The sequence below is a fragment of the Liolophura sinensis genome, chromosome 10, assembly GCF_032854445.1.
Source record: "Liolophura sinensis isolate JHLJ2023 chromosome 10, CUHK_Ljap_v2, whole genome shotgun sequence".
NCBI lineage: Eukaryota > Metazoa > Mollusca > Polyplacophora > Chitonida > Chitonidae > Liolophura > Liolophura sinensis.
The window spans coordinates 1,403,972-1,424,336 of NC_088304.1; the positions used below are offsets into that span (position 1 = coordinate 1,403,972).

Here is a 20,365-nt window from a genome sequence, read left to right on the forward strand (position 1 = left end):
CACCGTACTCAAGAATATTTCACTTATATGACGGCGGTCAGCATTATCGTAGGAGGAAACCGGGCAGAGCCCGAGGGACACCCACGACCATCCTCAGATTGTTGGCAGGCCTTCCCACGTACGACCGGAGGTGAAACCAGTCTGAACTCTGGACTAGAACTCACAGCAACTGCACTGGTAAAAAGCTGATGGGTCATTGTGCTGTGCTAGCATGATAACCGCTTGGCCAGAATGAACAAGCAAGGCTTGTCTCTATTTATTTATTTAATTAGTGTTTTACGCTGTACCCAAGAATATTTCACTTGTGCGACGGCAGCCAGCATTATGGTGGGCAGAATCTGGGCAGAGCCCAGGGAATACCCACGACCATCCGCAGACTGCTGGCAGACCTTCCCACGTACGGGCTTGATTCTGGCGTTTCAGTGCACAGGTTTGTGTACTGCTTGATATAAAGGCCGACGTGTGGACATGTACCCATGAATAAGGCATCCTACCGTATTGGAGAAAATCCATCAGACATCCTGACATGGTTACATGAGAGCTTCTACAAAATTATCTGCATGTTTCTGCAACTAAAATCTTGCGTAACAGTTTCTCTGAAATTTTGTCAGGCTTGAATAAATAAGGAAATGTCACGGTTTAAGAGATATATGAAATGTGTCAATCTTGCCAAGCTGGAAGAAACACGAAAATTTTGAAATTTTGCTAAGGTGGAGGAAATGTGAAAATTTTTCCAAGGCTGAAGTATTAAGGAAAATCAAAGCCTAAAGATTAAGTCTATTGCTCAAGCAATTTTATAATATTTTATAGAAAAGCAAAAAATCAGTTTCATCACTTCAGTTTATTAATATTTAAAGACAAAATATGTAAATTCCTACATAATTTCATATTTGTTATCAGTAACCAGGGTGGTTTCTCAACCATTAATGAAACATTTCAGATCTGTCAGAACATATTCTGTTCAATAATTTATGTAGCCGATAAAATAAAAAAAATAACTTACAAGTGAAACAATTAGCATAAGTTCCACTACATACAGCTAACAGCATTTCATGAAACTCTTTTATTTTGTGTTTACTGATAGCCGAAAGCGACCATAAATGTCTTGTACAATGGTATCTTCATTCTAAACACTAAAGCGGTGTGGCACATTATTAACACATGGCTTTAGAAAAAATGAATAGTTTGATGCCTTGAATGTTCTACATCAAAATGAGGTGGTGACTCATAAAAAATTGTTTTCATATCACAGACGTGTGCTAAGATGAACACAAATGGACGGTTAAATGACTGAAGAGTGAAGAAAATTGAGAAGGTTAAGAGCATTATCCAAAAATATAAATGAACAACTTTTAACAGCACCAACAAGAAAGAACTTGGAATGTTTTTAAAAAAAAAGATCACAAATGTATATCCTCCACAGGCATGGAGTCAGGTTTGCTAAAAGAGGACGTCCCTAAACCAACATGAGGTCTAGTTTTGGCCTGCCTCAACCTGAAAATACAGAAGTAGAAGAAATTTAGACAACACTAATACAAGACTCTAATGTCTTGGTATCCACACCCCACCCACCTTCCAACAAGCGGCTTTAATTTGTTAAGATTAAGTTTCTAAGACCACTGCCTATTTTTTTCTAATTAATCTTAACATTTTGTATAAATTAACAATCATAGCTCTCAGAAATGTTAACTCTACCTCATTAATTAAATCTTACTTTATAGACTCACTTTATTGTTACAATATGATATCTTCACACAAACATTTTGGCCATATCGCATGCACTTTTATCACTATTATCTATTGTGCATATTGTTAGTACTTATCTATCACAGTATTTATCATTACATAAAATGTTGATGGCATATGTATCCTATATATGGCACAGCTCTACACAACGGGATACTTCTCTACACAACGGGATACTTCTCTACACAATGGGATACTTCTCTACACAACGGGATACTTCTCTACACAATGGGATACTTCTCTACACAACGGGATACTTCTCTACACAATGGGATACTTCTCCTACACAACGGGATACTTCTCTACACAACGGGATACTTCTCTACACAACGGGATACTTCTCTACACAACAGCATACTTCTCTACACAACGGCATACTTCTCCACATAACGGGATACTTCTCTACACAACGGGATACTTCTCTACACAACGGGATACTTCTCTACACAACGGGAGAGAACAAGTTCTTTTGGAGCCTTATTCCTGCCATGTTCATACCAACAATAATATCAGTATGTTTCTGTTGTAAATCTTTTTGCCTACTGATGTGAAATTGTACCCTATGATTCTGGTGAAACAAAAGACTTCAGACTTCAAAACAAAGGAATTCAACAGAAAGTGGTCTCATTTTCCTACAAAAAACCCCCCAAAAACCACACTTTAACCTTCATAGAAGAGATTACAAATGCTCAGATTATTTACTTTTTGAAACTCTTCAACGTATCAAGTGGGTATGGTCAGTTGCCAAATGTATACAGCATATTTTTGTCTAATCCAATGAAAAACAATTTTCCCCTTGTGTACCTATTTGTAATATGTCTACACATGTACTCTCGATACGGATCTTACTGATGACTGCCATCATGACCTCTTATAACATTCATGGGATCGAACAAGACCTACAACACTTCACAGTAAAACTGGTAAAATACATGAAAAACTGTCCTTATTTTGTCAACTGGATAACTTTTCCCATGAAACTCAGGTCTAAGCTGGAGTAATCACTGAGTACTAATTGACTAGTTTGCACATAAATCTTGGTTATAAGGTAAGGGATGAACAACAGTGTTGGCCCAAATCACTTAGGCAGGAAACTTTATCACCTTACAAGTACTCAATAAAACTGAGGAGAGGAGAAGAGAATTAAATGGACTTTTCCTTTAGACGCTGACCCACCTGGGTAGGGGCATCCCCCCTGTGTGTGATAGTGGACTGTTCTAGCTTCTGTACCATCAGACGAGACTCGGCTAACAGACGGTGGAGTTTGCTGGTTGGGGAGACGCTCTCCTACAAACCACAATAAAGTGCACTGTTTTAGTTTTTATGTTCCATCATGATAGGCACAATGTGGAGGTGGGTGGGTGGAGAATGTCTTTGCTCCACACACTCCCAAAGTTTGCAGGGGAATGGTCTCCTTGATGAAATGAAAGTTACACTGACTGACAGAAGACTTTTATGTATTGTAATTAACATTCATTGTATCGGCTTTCCCCCAGGCTCTGCCCGCTTTCCTCCCACCATCATGCTGTCCATCATAAACGTGAAATAGTCTGAGTACAGCAAAAACACCACAACAATAAATTGATCATAACACCCATAATTTTAGGCTATCAAACTTCCTGTTCATCATTAAAACCTAAAGTTTTGCTGAGGTAAATGGAAGATTTTAAGACCAAATACAGAATTATCTAAAATACCTGCTAGTCATATTAAAGATCATGATGTGACGTTTCACGGAAAACTTACTTCTCTTCCACTTGTGACAGAGATCTCCAGGTCTACAGTGTTCATAGATATCAGACTGGACTCTGCTGTTCCAGGACAGTCTGGGTCCTGCAAGAACTTCATGTACAACTCGTCAAATTTCTGCCGTTCCTCTTCCAAGCTTGTCTCTTTATCTTCAGATTCTGCGACTGCTGATGTTGCGATGCTACCAGACATTAAATCTGGCTGCGTTGACAACAAGGGATTGTGAGGAGTTGATGTTTCTTTGTGCGCTACTGGTGACCTTGTCTCAAGGTCAAAGGCTGCTGGTGCATTTGGGGGTGATAATACTTCGTTCTGTGATGTCAACATTCCATCACAACAGTACTCTAGTCCATCAGCATTCACCTCTGGTATTCCATCAGAGTTCACACAAGATGTCCTTGTAGAAGAAGCATTGAGCTGAAGTCCTGGATCTGACTGGCTGTCAAACAAAGCAACAGTACAATGTCAATAGAATAAAACAAAAGAAAACAAATGACATAAACGCAATAAATATGGTTCTGCTCGTAGCCTGAAATGTACAACCACTGCTGAAAACCTCCCAAATCTGAATTATGGCTAATTAACATAATCCAGACTGACCAATGGACATGATTGTAACATCATCATGCCATTGCTGTGTAGTTACTGCAAATGAAAGAAGCAGGGGAGTGAATACAGGCCAAAGTTTACCACGTTTATTGAGATCAGGTTTTAGGCAATGCGACTATTTATGGTCCTTGACACCAGGTACTGCTGAAAGTTTTTATTTCCCTGGAAATGCAAGGCTCGGTAGTTGACAACATGCCTCTTGTAAGCTTGTGTGAATATTAACGAAGACACACCTGCACTTCAATCAATGCAAATTTGTAACTGTTTTTTGTTGTACAGAGTATTGATTGGCTGACATGGGTAACATCATTCAGAAAACCAGGTCTCTGTTGACAGCATTTGGTCGGTAGATTTGAATGGTCTGTCATGGAGAGAGTAGAAATATGGTTGCAATATCAAACAAATTCTAAAATATAAATTCACTCACTCATGCTATACTAAAATGCACAGCTAACACTACCTGTAGGCGAAAAAATCCTTATTTCTAAAATATGTCTCTTACTTTTGAGAAGAATTTTTTCATCAAATTGGTTTGTGTATTCAGGTGTGATGTGACTTACACATGACATATCTAGACTTTCTGTTTCTAAAAAAAATTGTTTTGAGCATACACAATTTACAAAACATTATATTCCTCTATAATGACAAAGATGTTAATTTAGCGCTTACGCTTGAACTTAAGATCAGGAAAATGGACACTGGTCTAAGTCTGTGCTAAACTTAAAGGAGAATAAAATTTAAATATCAAACAAATACCACTGAAAAGAGTATGCATTTCCTCACAGGTGCATGCCATAAAAATTTTGATATGTACCTCATGTTGATAAATTATAAATAAATTCAGCACCAAAATCCGCTGTGGGCAACTCCATTTTGCCTAAGATCTAATCCTGAAGTCTTCTGTATTAGACGGGGAATTGCCGTCGGAAACCGCTGAAGTGCAGTTCGTACACTTCCGGTAGAACACTTCTTTCCAGAAGGTAGCAAACAGTACAGTTCGTTTTCTGCTTGACAATAGGGAAAACAGAATGTCGGACGTAGGTTTCGAGTTTACACGAACAAGCCAGCAGTTTTAACGACTCTCATTGGCTGAGAGACAACACACTCCCAGCATAAATTACAGGGTATTAAAGATGGAGGACGCGATAAATGCGATTTATGCCAGCTTTGCCGTTATCAGGCTTTATGTCTATGGAGAGCAAAAATGGCAAAATTATGCCGCAGGCACCACCAGATAGAAAAAAATGTGCTCTTTTCAGCCTATAGTATCATTTTTTAAAAGTTTTCTTCTCCTTTAAGATTCTGCGACCTGATTTTCATACGTTATAAAACAATGTCACGAGTTCTTTTCCATTTCACTATGATCCCTTGACTGAATTCAACATTGCAACACTTTTGACCCAGTTACAGATTAGTCTGAATTAGGTCATCCAATGAATTCTCTCAGCACATACCTTCAGACACAGTGTGTTTCTCATTCTATATGTTGCGTAATCATGTGACCTCAGCAAATCTGCCTTGAGCAACACTCTGATTGGCCATAACAGCTTCTATGCTCTAGCACTACAATGGCAGTAACATCTTATTTGTGTTTAAACTGAACTTGAACTACTCTGTTGTTTCTATCTGATTTGAGTGAGGTGTAACAAATGGTAACACCACCTACCTTTTGCTCAAGGTGACTTGTTGTTTTTCTATGATGTCTTGAGAAGAGTCCAGGTTAAGCTGGAGTAAAGAGAGTTCTCTCTGCTGACGGTCATACAACTGGTGGGAGAAAAATGAAGAACATCATACAACTGGTGGGAGAAAAATGAAGAACATCATACAACTGGTGGGAGAAAAAGGAAGAACATCATACAACTGGTGGGAGAAAAAGGAACAATATCATACAACTGGTGGGAGAAAAAGGAAGAACATCATACAACTGGTGGGAGAAAAATGAAGAATATCATACAACTGGTGGGAGAAAAATGAAGAATATACAACTGGTGGGAGAAAAAGGAAGAACATCATACAACTGGTGGGAGAAAAATGAAGAATATCATACAACTGGTGGGAGAAAAAGGAAGAACATCATACAACTGGTGGGAGAAAAATGAAGAATATCATACAACTGGTGGGAGAAAAAGGAATAACATCATACAATTGGTGGGAGAAAAATGAAGAACATCATACAACTGGTGGGAGAAAAAGGAAGAACATCATACAACTGGTGGGAGAAAAAGGAACAATATCATACAACTGGTGGGAGAAAAAGGAAGAACATCATACAACTGGTGGGAAAAAAACGAAGAATATCATACAACTGGTGGGAGAAAAAGGAAGAACATCATACAACTGGTGGGAGAAAAAGGAAGAATATCATACAACTGGTGGGAGAAAAAGGAAGAACATCATACAACTGGTGGGAGAAAAATGAAGAATATCATACAACTGGTGGGAAAAAAATGAAGAACATCATACAACTGGTGGGAGAAAAAGGAATAACATCATACAACTGGTGGGAGAAAAAGGAACAATATCATACAACTGGTGGGAAGAAAGGAAGAACATCATACAACTGGTGGGAGAAAAAGGAAGAATATCATACAACTGGTGGGAGAAAAAGGAAGAACATCATACAACTGGTGGGAGAAAAAGGAAGAACATCATACAACTGGTGGGAGAAAATGAACAAAATCATATAACTGGTGGGGGGAAAACAACAAAATCATACAACATACAACTGGTGGGCGAACAATGAAGAATATCATACAATTGGTGGAAGAAAAATGAACAAAATCATGCAAGTGGTGGGAGAAAAATGAACAAATTCATACTAATGATGGGAGAAAAAATGAATAAAATCATACAACTGGTGGGAGAAAAAAGGAATAAAATCATGCAAGTGGTGGGAGAAAAATGAACAAATACTAATGGTGGGAGAAAAATGAACAAAATCACACAAATGGCAGGAGAAAATGAACAAAATCATACCACTGGTGGGAGAAAAATGAATAAAATCATGCAACTGCATTAAGAAAAATGAACAAAATTCAACCAATAGGCCCAAAAATGCTGGAGGAAAGTGGGCAGAGCTTGGAGTATAAAATCCGCAGCCTTCAGCTGATACCCAATACACCTCCTGACTGCATGCATGAAATTTATGAACACTATCACTTGCGTACCTGTCTGAGTGTGGTCAGCTCCTGTGCACTCCTCTCCTGTTTGGACTTCAGCGACTCCATCATGTCCTTAGTTCTGCACTCTCTCTCCCCTTACAAAGAAGACATACACGGGTCAAACACATCCCTAAACTTTTGGATTTTATTTATTTTCTTGACTGCCATACTAGAGGATTTTTCACCTACACGGCAGCAATCTGGTTGATGGATCCATGAAGATTCAGGATTCACACTCAGCATAGTAACACAGACCTTTTTCATTCAACTTTGAATAAAGCTTATATTTTAGCGGCGTATTTATGTTTTGGTCATTTTTTGTCAAATCCAACCTAGTTTCTCAAACCAGTTCACATCAACCATCCTATGTGTTCTGAATCCTTAGTCAGTACCTGTTCAGGGTATGCTGCGAAAAATTTCCAAACTATCAAACAGAGTTAATGTTCCAGTTAAAACAGAATACATGCATTCAAATATAGTCCAAAATGACAACCACTAATTGTAATGACTTTTGGCTTGGACGCGGTTATGCCTCTATGCCTCGTAACTATGCCTGGATGCCTCGTAGCTATGTCACTTTGCCTCATAGCTATGCCTCTATGCCTCGTAGCTATGCCTCTATGCCTCATAGCTATGCCTCTATGCCTCATAGCTATGCCTCTATGCCTCATAGCTATGCCTCTATGCCTCATAGCTATGCCTCTTTGCCTCATAGCTATACCTCTATGCCCCGTAGCTATGCCTCTATGCCCCGTAGCTATGCCTCTTTGCCTCGTGGCTAGGCCTCTATGCCTCGTAGCTATGCCTCTATGCCCCGTAGCTATGCCTCTATGCCTCGTAGCTATGCCTCTATGCCTCGTAGCTATGCCTCTACGCCTCGTAGCTATGCCTCTTTGCCTCATAGCTATGCCTCTATGCCTCGTAGCTATGCCTCTATGCTTCGTAGCTATGCCTCTATGCCATTTCACCCAAACTTGACTTCAGGCTGCAGATGACCATGAAATGGCCAGGCAACAAAGGCTGATGGCATTTACATTCAATAGCGTTGAAACATCAGTTCTGCCAGCCTAATCTTTGTAAAGATGACAGAAATTCAGCTAAAGCTGGTACCAACAGCTTAACTGTAAACGTCCCTGGCAATTTTGGAATCGAAGGATATGGTAAGATTTACCTGCCAGAGCGAGCTCTCGCTCCAGGTCGCTGATCTTCCTGCGGGACTCCTCCATTTCCTGTAAACTGCTCTGAGACTGAGTCATCACGCTGTTGAAATTCTCTACAAAACAAATATACAGTACTAGGACAAAGTTTTTTCTCTACGCTCAATCAAGGTCTTGAGCCGGACCTTAAGCTCTTCTTCTCATCCTGTCAGTCATGACATTAGTTTTTGCCACACAGTACAAAAGCATCCAAGAAAATGTGACATCTTTTGGCCGAAGGGGCAGTATTACATCTACATGTAATCCAAGGAAAGCAGTCTGTGAAAATCTCCTCAACGAAATATCAGGCCGCATAAACAAACGCAACTCTTCGGTATAAGGTTCAGTACCACTAACACCAACTGCACAACATGTTCATCACATCTCTCCACTGCAAACATGTGCGGCTAAAATACAGAAAACTTTTGAAATTGCCACAAACATGGGGCATTTTGCTTACAATCTGCCAGCAATACATGTTTATGTCATTCTTGTAAATCTATTTTAAATTGCTACCTCTGAGCCTGCCATGGTCTCTCTTTAGCTCTGTGTATTTATGTTTCCAATCCTTGGCCTGCCTCTGCGTCTCTAGCACCAGCTCATGAGCCTCCTTACAGCGCAGGTCCATCTGTGACAGCCTCGCTCTCATCTCATTCAGGAGGACAGTCGCCTCACACAACTCCTTGTCCTTGCACAACAAAGCAAAATTGAATGTGCTATTTGGAAATTCACTTGTCTCTAGTTAATGGCCAGACTTAGAAGAAAAAATATTGAAACCTTCTTCCATCAACAATGTGTCTATATACAAACTGGATGCATCTTTTATCTTGTGTTGTTTTCTTGCATGCTGCACAATGCACATTTCCCCTCCCCCTCTCCCCAACTCCACCCAGTGATGACAAATCACTTAATAAAAACATCTGTAAACATTTGTTAGATAAATTCAAGAAAACAGAAATAAGTATACTAGTATGCTAGATGTTGTTTACCTTGCTGGCTATATATGGTCCGTTACTATGAAGACACGGTTTACCTTGCTCGCTATATATAGTCCATTACTATAAAGACAAGGCTTAACTTGCCGGCTATACATAGTCCGTTACTATAAAGACGCGGTTTACCTTGCTGGCTTTACATAGTCCGTTACTATAAAGACAAGTTTTACCTTGCTGCCTATACATAGTTCGTTACTATAAAGACATGGTTTACCTTGCTGGATATACATAGTTCGTTACTATAAAGACATGGTTTACCTTGCTGGATATACATAGTCCGTTACTACAAAGATACGATTTACTTTGCTGGCTACACATAGTCCATTACTATAAAGACAAGTTTTACCTTGCTGCCTATACATATTCTATTACTATAAAGACACGGCTTACCTTGCTGGATATACATAGTCCGTTACTATAATGACACGGTTTACCTTCTTGGCTATGTATAGTCCATTACTATAATGACACGGTTTACCCTGCTGGCTATGTATAGTCCGTTCTGATAAAGACACGGTTTACCCTGCTGGCTATGTATAGTCCGTTACTATAAAGACACGGTTTACCTTGCTGGCTATGTATAGTCCGTTACTATAAAGACACGGTTTACCCTGCTGGCTATGTATAGTCCGTTACGATAAAGACACGGTTTACCCTGCTGGCTATATATAGTCTGTTACTATAAAGACACGGTTTACCTTGCTGGCTATGTATGGTCCGTTACTATAAAGACACGGTTTACCCTGCTGGCTATACATAGTCTGTTACTATAAAGACACGGTTTACCTTGCTGGCTATATATAGTCCGTTACTATAAAGACACGGTTTACCTTGCTGGCTATATATAGTCCGTTACTATAAAGACATGGTTTACCTTGCTGGCTATATACAGTTCGTTACAATAAAGACACGGTTTACCTTGCTGGCTATATACAGTCCGTTACAATACAGACACGGTTTACCTTGCTAGCTATAGTCTGTTACTATAAAGACATGTTTTACCTTGCTGGCTATATATAGTCCGTTACTATAAAGACATATGACTGACCTTTATCTTGACCAGTGTGGTCAGCTCTGTTTCTCTGGCCTCCAGCTGACCAATGGCATTAGACAGAGCCTTAACATTCTCTGACATGTTCCTGTCCTTCATCTGTAAGAAGAGCAAATGACAGATTCACTTGTTGACTAGGTATCTGCTTAGGGTACTGGTGCCTGGTTGACTTATTTGTAACACTATGTTCCCAAGAGAAGGTTTGTAATCTAAGAAAACTATTAATGGATAACTGTCAAACTTTTTCCCCAAAATGTTTTCCCAAAAAATAACTTTTTTACAAATTTACCACAATAAATGTTGTTTGATACAGAACCACATGAAGGAGATTGATCTTACGGATTGATACAGAACCACATGAAGGAGATTGATCTTATGGAATGATACAGAACCACATGAAGGAGATTGATCTTATCGATTGATACAGAACCACATGAAGGAGATTGATCTTATGGACTGATACAGAAACACATGAAGGAGACTGATCTTATGGATTGATACAGAACCACATGAAAGAGATTGATCTTATGGATTGATACAGAACCACATGAAGGAGACTGATCTTATGAACTGATACAGAACCACATGAAGGAGATTGATCTTACGGATTGATACAGAACCACATGAAGGAGATTGATCTTATGGACTGATACAGAACCACATGAAAGAGATTGATCTTATGGATTGATACAGAACCACATGAAGGAGACTGATCTTATGGATTGATACAGAACCACATGAAAGAGATTGATCTTATGGATTGATACAGAACCACATGAAGGAGACTGATCTTATGAACTGATACAGAACCACATGAAGGAGATTGATCTTACGGATTGATACAGAACCACATGAAGGAGATTGATCTTATGGATTGATACAGAACCACATGAAGGAGATTGATCTTATGGATTGATACAGAACCACATGAAGGAGATTGATCTTATCGATTGATACAGAACCACATGAAGGGGACTGATCATATTGATTGATACAGAACCACATGAAGGAGATTGATCTTATGGATTGATACAGAACCACATAAAGGAGATAATCTTATGCACTGATACAGAACCACATGAAGGAGATTGATCTTATGGATTGATACAGAACCACATGAAGGAGATTGATCTTATCGATTGATACAGAACCACATGAAGGAGATTGATCTTATCGATTGATACAGAAACACATAAAGGAGATGATCTTATGCACTGATACAGAACCACATGAAGGAGATTGATCTTATCGACTGATACAGAGCCACATGAAGGAGATTGATCTTATGGACTGATACAGAACCACATGAAAGAGATTGATCTTATGGATTGATTTTTTTAGATGAGGTCAAAATACTTAAAATCTTGTGATATGATGCATTTGTGTCTGTGATTGATTGACTGATTTAATGATTTATTTTTAGACTGGTGTTTTATGCTGTACTCAAGAATATCTCAAACATACAACAGCTGCCGAGCCCATGGGAAACCCAGAAACATCTGCAGGTTGCTAGCAGATTTTCCCACGTAGATTCTATTAAAAATTTATGCTTACACTGTACTCAAGGTTATAGTGTTTCACTTTCATGCTGGTTCAGTGGAGAAAACTGGTTAAAGGAGAAACCATGCAGACCATAGCACAAACCACTGCACCTTAGCTACACTGCTCACGCTTAGTGCTACAATGTACAACGGCCAAATGTTGCACGAGCACCTTCTAACATCTCACCTGAAATTTACTAAGTTGCAAGGATTGGTTGCCGTTTTCAGGCACCGTTTCCCACTTTGCCTGAAATTCGCTATGTTGCATGTACTGGTGATTGTTTTCAGGCACCGTCGCACACCCTCTATGAAATTCGCTAAGTTCCATCGACTGGTTGCCATTTTCAGGCACAATCTCATATCTTACCTGGATTTGTTAAGTTGCATGGACTGGTTGCCGCTTTCAGACACCATCTCACATCTTAATTGGAATTCGTTAAGTTACATGGACTGGTTGCCATTTTCTGGAACCTTCTAACATCTTACCTGGAATTCGTTAGGTTGCTTGGACTGGTTGCCATTTTCAGGCACCATCTCTCATCTTACCTGGGATTTGTTAAGTTGCATGGACTGGTTGTCGTTTTCAGACACCATCTCACATCTTAATTGGAATTCGTTAAGTTACATGGACTGGTTGCCATTTTCTGGAACCTTCTAACATCTTACCTGGAATTTGTTAGGTTGCTTGGACTGGTTGCCATTTTCAGGCACCATCTCTCATCTTACCTGGAATTCGTTAAGTTGCATGGACTGGTTGCCATTTTCAGGCACCATCTCTCATCTTACCTGGAATTCGTTAAGTTGCATGGACTGGTTGCCATTTTCAGGCACCATCTCTCACCTTACCTGGAATTCGTTAAGTTGCATGGACTGGTTGCCGTTTTCTTGACTCATCTTGTTCAGCTCATCACGTACTTTCTGAAAATCAGCCATCTGCTTTTGTCTCTCTTCCTTCAGAGTCTTTACGTACGCTGCCAGCTTGTTTAAGCTTTTCTTGTACTCCTTGATATCACCTGCAAAGATGGACAAACGAAGCTGAACATAATCACATTTTATCTATGAGTTTGTAGCATTCTACCAAAAAAGATCAGGACTAGAATAATTCAGTTTACTCTCTTCTTCAATTTTGTGCTCTGTTGACACCTAGCTTTCTGATACTAGCGAAAAGTGACAAAATCCGTCTTAACCAATTAATGCTGTGTACAAGAAATATACCCTCGCAAACGAGTACGTTCATTGGTTGATGTGGAGGTGCATCTTCATTAAAAAGAAGTACATGTACCTGAGCAATACCTGGCGTCACTGATTGCCTACAAGTCAACTGTAAATGTCTCCATACTTAAAACCCTATCTCTATCAACAAATTCTGTAATATTTAGCCCAAATTCACCTTTCTGCTTTGTTCAGTTACAGTAACTTTCTGATGCTTACAATTTTGTAAGCAAGTAGCTATTCACTGATCACAATATAAATATCAAATAAATAAATCCCACTCACTATACAGCTTTTGCTTGTTTTTGTATAAATGTATCCTTGTAGTTTCTCCACAAAAAAAACACCAATTATTAAAACTCCACCACACAGACTATGGGTAATTCAAGAACAACAGACTGAATGGTTGCTTTTGTTTTACCTGACTGAGCCAGCGAAAACGTCACAGGTTCTTTAAGTCTGCAACTTCACTGTCATACTATACATAGCAGTTGGTCAAGTTTTATCCTCCAAACTGTTTACATAATGAGGTCATTCACTTTAAAAGGGGCCTGAGTACAAGACAACACAGATGTTTTGCAAAGTGTTGCAGCTATTTTGAATCTGCACCTGTAAAGCACACCTGGTCACAGCAGCCTACGTTCATAGTGAGCAGCCTACATTCATAGTGAGCAACCTTGTGCTCCATGGTGAGCAGTTTGTCAGTCCTCCTAGGTGAACATTAGGGTCTGGTGAGCAGACACCTTGCTCACAATGGAAGGTACAGCTCTGTGGCTCGACTGTAGATTTTTTTTTGTTTAAACTGAAACCCGACAGACGGCATGATCTGACTTTACTAGCTGTGACAAGTAGCTCTATAACTTGACCCTGTCTGTCTGTCTGTCTGTAGGTTGATTGAAATTCTGATGTCCTACCTCTAAACATGGGCCAGTCGGTCAAATTTTAACGTCAAATCTTTTTACAAGGGTCATTCCCTTAACAATAAGCCTGATTGTGAGAGATCACACTGACGTTTTGTGGGATGTGGCAGTTATTGCCCATTATGGCAGTTCTATTGGCGTACTTTCGTAGTGAGCTGACTTGTGTTCGGCTGTGAGCAGTTTCTGTCGGTCCTCTTCCCATGCCAGCAGCTGAGTCTGGTGAGCAGACACCATGCTGTTGAGCTCACGGTCCCGATCTCGCAACTCGGAGATGAGCAGCTGCAGCTCCTGACGCTGCTTCTGTATGATCCCCATCTCACCTTCACTCAGTGTGGAATACATCACCTGTAAATAGAGCCGAAAGTGGACTGGTGGAAAAAATATGCAACTAAAATTTTGTCTACAAGTATGTTACTCATTTTGCCTTATTCTGAGAGTTCTCACTGATCTCAGAAATGTGTTTGGAAAGAAAGATGATATTCTCCTCGAAAAAAGTAAGCTTCAGCACCAAAAATAACATTTCAAGACATATATTAAAATTTATTTATTTGATTGGCATTTTACTTTGTTCTTAAGAATATTTTACTTAGAAGATGGCAGCCAGCTTAATAGTGGGAGGAAACGGGACAGGGTCCGGGCGAAACCTATGACCATCTCCAGGTTGCTGCCAGACTTTTCCACGTACAGCCAGGGAGGAAGCGAGCATGAGCTAGACTTGAACTCCCAGCAACCGCACTGGTGGGAGGCTCCTGTGTCATTGTGCTGTACTGGCGTCTAACCCTCTGGAAGGCCCCTCAACACTTAAAAAAACACTGTTAGGAATTTACAAGTCTAATAAAACTGAAGGATTTCACTGATGTATTGTTTGAAAATAACCTCCTGACTGTTGATTGTCTCCGTATGACCAGTAATGTTAGACACATCCACACAGCAGCCCTGTCTCCATATGACCAGTAATGTTAGACACATCATCATAGCAGCCCAGTCTCCATATGACCAGTAATGTTAGACACATCCACATAGCAGCCCTGTCTCCATATGACCAGTAATGTTAGACACATCCACATAGCAGCCCTGTCCCCATATGACCAGTAATGTTAGACACATCCACATAGCAGCCCTCTCTCCATATGGCCAGCAATGTTAGACACATCCACACAGCAGCCCTGTCTCCATATGACCAGTAATGTTAGACACATCCACATAGCAGCCCTGTCTCCATATGGCCAGCAATGTTAGACACATCCACACAGGAGCCCTGTCTCCAATGTTAGACACATCCACATAGCAGCCCTGTCTCCATATGACCAGTAATGTTAGACACATCCACATAGCAGCCCTGTCTCCATATGGCCAGCAATGTTAGACACATCCACACAGCAGCCCTGTCTCCATATGATCAGTAATGTTAGTCACATCCACATAGCAGCCCTGTCTCCATATGGCCAGCAATGTTAGACACATCCACACAGCAGCCCTCTCTCCATATGGCCAGTAATGTTAGACACATCCACATAGCAGCCCTGTCTCCATATGACCAGTAATGTTAGACACATCATCATAGCAGCCCTGTCTCCATATGGCCAGCAATGTTAGACACATCCACATAGCAGCCCTGTCACATTATGACCAGTAATGTTAGACATGCCCACATAGCAGCCCTGTCCCCATATGACCAGTAATGTTAGACACATCCACATAGCAGCCCTGTCTCCATATGATCAGTAATGTTAGACACATCCATATAGCAGCCCTGTCCCCATATGACCAGTAATGTTAGACACATCCACATAGCAGACCTGTCACCATATGACCAGTAACGTTAGACACATCCACATAGCAGCCCTGTCACCATATGACCAGTAATGTTAGACACATCATCATAGCAGCCCTGTCTCCATATGATCAGTAATGTTAGACACATCCACATAGCAGCCCAGTCTCCATATGACCAGTAATGTTAGACACATCCACATAGCAGCCTTGTCACCATATGACCAGTAATGTTAGACACATCCACATAGCAGCCCTGTCCCCATATGACCAGTAATGTTAGACACATCCACATAGCAGCCCTGTCTCCATATGGTCAGCAATGTTAGACACATCCACATAGCAGCCCTGTCACCATATGACCAGTAATGTTAGACACATCATCATAGCAGCCCTGTCTCCATATGATCAGTAATGTTAGACACATCCACATAGCAGCCCAGTCTCCATATGACCAGTAATGTTAGACACATCCACATAGCAGCCCTGTCTCCATATGACCAGTAATGTTAGACACATCCACATAGCAGCCCTGTCTCCATATGGCCAGTAATGTTAGACACATCCACATAGCAGCCCTGTCTCCATATGATCAGTAATGTTAGACACATCATCATAGCAGCCCTGTCTCCATATGACCAGTAATGTTAGACACATCCACATAGCAGCCCTGTCTCCATATGGCCAGCAATGTTAGGCACATCCACACAGCAGTCCTGTCTCCATATGACCAGTAATGTTAGACACATCCACATAGCAGTCCTGTCACCATATGACCAGTAATGTTAGACACACCCACACAGCAGCCCTGTCTCCATATGACCAGTAATGTCAGACACATCCACATAGCAGCCCTGTCTCCATATGACCAGTAATGTTAGACACATCCACATAGCAGCTCTGTCTCCATATGACCAGTAATGTTAGACACATCCACATAGCAGCCCTGTCTCCATATGACCAGTAATGTTAGACACATCCACATAGCAGCCCTGTCACCATATGACCAGTAATGTTAGACACATCCACATAGCAGCCTGTCTCCATATTACCAGTAATGTTAGACACATCCACATAGCAGCCCTATCCCCAAATGACCAGTAATGTTATACACATCCACATAGCAGCTCTGTCTCCATATGACCAGTAATGTTAGACACATCCACATAGCAGCCCTGTCACCATATGACCAGTAATGTTGGACACACCCACATAGCAGCCCTGTCTCCATATGACCAGTAATGTTAGACACATCCACATAGCAGCCCTGTCTCCATATGACCAGTAATGTTGGACACACCCACATAGCAGCCCTGTCTCCATATGACCAGTAATGTTAGACACATCCACACAGCAGCCCTGTTCATATCCTACACCCTTATAGTGTCTTATTTAGCATATATGACAAAGGCTGAATTTGTGATTAGTATTGCTATCTTTCCAAAGTTTCAATTTTCCCTTAATTTAGAGAATGAATGAATTAATATAACAGCAAAAATTTTAAAAAACTAGGAGCTACATACAACCAATCTTATCTACCTTTGTTTTCTAACACTCAGCATAACATGTAACATTGAGGCTAAATGATTTCACCATGATCGCAATTAACTCCACTCTCCCTGTAATACAAAACTGAAATATACCTGTTGATGTCCCGAGGTGAAATCAACGCGGGCAGTACCCCTTGAAGAGCTTCCTTGTGGTCGAGGAAGAACACCCTTGCTTGCAGCACCATCTCGGCTGAGAGCGCTGGTATGATTTATACATGATTTGAGAGTATTAATATCCCTCTCTGCCGGTGAGGGCTGGGTTACCGCTGACTGGACAGGGGTGGGGACGTCAGCACCCCCTGCAGGGAACATTGCTGACCCCTTTTCGTTCACAGCCTGGAGAACATGAATGTACAAAAAGGTTTACTTCAATGTTTTAAATTATCATGCAAATTCCACTAGCATTTTTTTTTTTAAATGAAAGCATGTCCAATAAAATATCATTTTGTTTAAAAATTCATTTCTCGCCAATGTTTTCAGCCACACTCCAGATAATTTTACTTTGGTATAGGTCTGTCATTAGCTTTGAACATGGAGAAAATCTGGCTAAAACTGGAAGAAATCAAGCCAAAACAGATGAATTTTGAAGAAATCCGGGAAATCCGGGCTGAAACTGTACTGAACTTAAGGGAAACAATCAAATAATTACAATGTCAGGTACAAAGTGAGCCAAAGAAACATTTGCTGTTATCTTATACTAGGACTCGTGAGGGATTTTAAAGCACTTTTGACAAGTCTGCTTAAGGGTTTAATCTTGTTTCGTACTGAGTCAAATCCGGAGAATGCGTGAATTTGACTCAGCGTTCGTACGAAACAAGGTTCAGCAGCATCAGGTTACACAACAAACACCAAGACGAAGGTGCTTAAGTCTATTCTACCCCCAAAAATGAAGATAATGTAGCAAACAATGCATATTTCAAGCTGCCATTCTGTTTTACTACCTCCACAGAGGTCATGCACTTCTGACCATTCAACGGAAAGCTTAGGCCATGGCAGTTGACCTAGATAGGTCAAAGCTGCATATGTATGTTGCGTGGCGTGGAAATGTAAAAGTTTACTATACATGTATTATGACGTCATACCGCTGAGCTCAGGATGGAATGTCTTGAAACAAATGTTTTTTTTTGTTTTAATGTCATGGTGTGTGGGTGCAAAATATAAGAAAAATGAAAAACAAAAGCGATATTTATAAACTGTGCAAAAAACACTTTTATCGCTGATGGAAATTCCTGAAGTTCACCTTAATATAAATCACGAAACAAATCAAAACAAACTCAAATTCATTTATTTGTAGACATAAACAGCATGAAATGATATTACTCGGGAAGGTAAACGTACCGGCAAGTGTGTTGCGAGAAACATGCGATTTTGTTTGAAAGGTCATGTATTTAAAATGTTTATTCGCACATGGCCCACAACTAATAGCGGGGTAGAATGGTCAACATACTAGTGAGATAAACCCTGGGCTACTCACCTTAACTGGGGTGCTGTGCTGTGGTTGGAATGACCCTCCAGACATGAGAGGACTGTTACCTGTATTAAGTAGTTCTGGATGCATTATTATTGCCTCTATGAACGAGCATACGTTTTGCCATCATTCATTTGTTTCTCTGTCAGCAAGTTTACTTAAAGAGCTATGGATGAATTTGATGAAATTCAAATTTTGGTGCGAAATAGTACACAAATGCAAGGTATGTAGCTATGTGCAGTGTTTTGAATCCTCTAACAGTTTGTTCTCGCTTTCTATAATACACCTGTCTGATCAATCCACTCTTACCTGAAGTAGATGTAGAGGAAAACATTGCCATCTGTTCTTTGATCTTCACATTACAGCTGAACTCAATACAATACTATCCTGGAGTTCTGGAACACCAAAAAACATATTATTCTTGTAATGAGATATATAGTGTGGTAAATGACTAAAAATTCACCCCTGACTAAGCTGCACACTTCTGACTAAGCTGCATACCCCTGACTAAGCTGCACACTTCTGACTAAGCTGCACACTTCTGACTAAGCTGCACACCCCTGACTAAGCTGCACACCCCTGCCCATGCCGGTCTATATATTTATTTGTGATTAATGTTATAAAGATGATTTCTTATGTATATCATGGCCATTTAAAAAATTCAAAATGGCTATTGCAAGAATAACGGCTAATTAAGTCACCTGGCAAGACTTCTGGATCACAGAACAACCTGAGTGGCAAAGCTATGGTCTGTACCCCTGGCAGGCCAAGCTACCATCTGTGTTCTTGGCAGGCTAAGCTACGGTCTGTACTCACGGCAGGCCAAGCTACGGTCTGCACTCCCGGCAGGCCAAGCTACCGTCTGCATTCCCGGCAGGCCAAGCTACGGTCTGTACTCCTGGCAGGCTAAGCTACGGTCTGTCCTCCTGGCAGGCCAAGCTACCGTCTGTACTCCCGGCAGGCCAAGCTATCGTCTGCATTCCCGGCAGGCCAAGCTACGGTCTGTACTCAGGCAGGCCAAGCTACGGTCTGTACTCCTGGCAGGCCAAGCTACCATCTGTACTCCCGGCGGGCCAAGCTATCGTCTGCATTCCCGGCAGGCCAAGCTACGGTCTGTACTCCTGGCAGGCCAAGCTAGGTCTGTCCTCCTGGCAGGCCAAGCTACGGTCTGTCCTCCTGGCAGGCCAAGCTACGGTCTGTCCTCCTGGCAGGCCAAGCTACGGTCTGTACTCCAGGCAGGCCAAGCTACGGTCTGTACTCCTAGCAGGCCAAGCTACGGTCTGTCCTCCTGGCAGGCCAAGCTACGGTCTGTACTCCAGGCAGGCCAAGCTACGGTCTGTACTCCAGGCAGGCCAAGCTACGGTCTGTACTCCAGGCAGGCCAAGCTACGGTCT

At 41.0% G+C, this 20,365-nt stretch overlaps 1 protein-coding gene across 1 annotated transcript; it reads right to left on the reverse strand.

The window, feature by feature from the left end:
• Window positions 1–1,413: 1,413 nt before the first annotated feature.
• On the reverse strand, window positions 1,414–19,366 carry LOC135476725 (coiled-coil domain-containing protein 62-like). The gene is made up of 13 exons (XM_064756842.1): window positions 19,281–19,366; window positions 18,978–19,036; window positions 17,597–17,839; window positions 14,324–14,525; window positions 12,895–13,061; window positions 10,505–10,606; window positions 8,978–9,149; window positions 8,437–8,538; window positions 7,272–7,360; window positions 5,771–5,868; window positions 3,493–3,934; window positions 2,923–3,033; window positions 1,414–1,494 (listed from the first exon to the last, which is right to left on the reverse strand). The coding sequence occupies exons 1-13, from the start codon at window positions 19,309–19,311 to the stop codon at window positions 1,474–1,476; spliced, it is 1,839 nt and encodes a 612-aa protein (XP_064612912.1). The 5' UTR covers window positions 19,312–19,366; the 3' UTR covers window positions 1,414–1,473.
• Window positions 19,367–20,365: the final 999 nt, after the last annotated feature.

What these genes read in the sequence shown, in the direction of transcription:
- LOC135476725 (XM_064756842.1), bottom strand. Translation starts at nt 19,311, where the DNA reads ATGGCAATGTTTTCCTCTACATCTACTTCAG. An exon ending in AGCTGACCACACTCAGACAG is followed by an intron (nt 5,869 to 7,271) that starts GTACGCAAGTGA and finishes TTCTCCCACCAG; the next exon opens with TTGTATGACCGTCAGCAGAG. An exon ending in CAAGTCACCTTGAGCAAAAG is followed by an intron (nt 3,935 to 5,770) that starts GTAGGTGGTGTT and finishes TTTGTTTGACAG; the next exon opens with CCAGTCAGATCCAGGACTTC.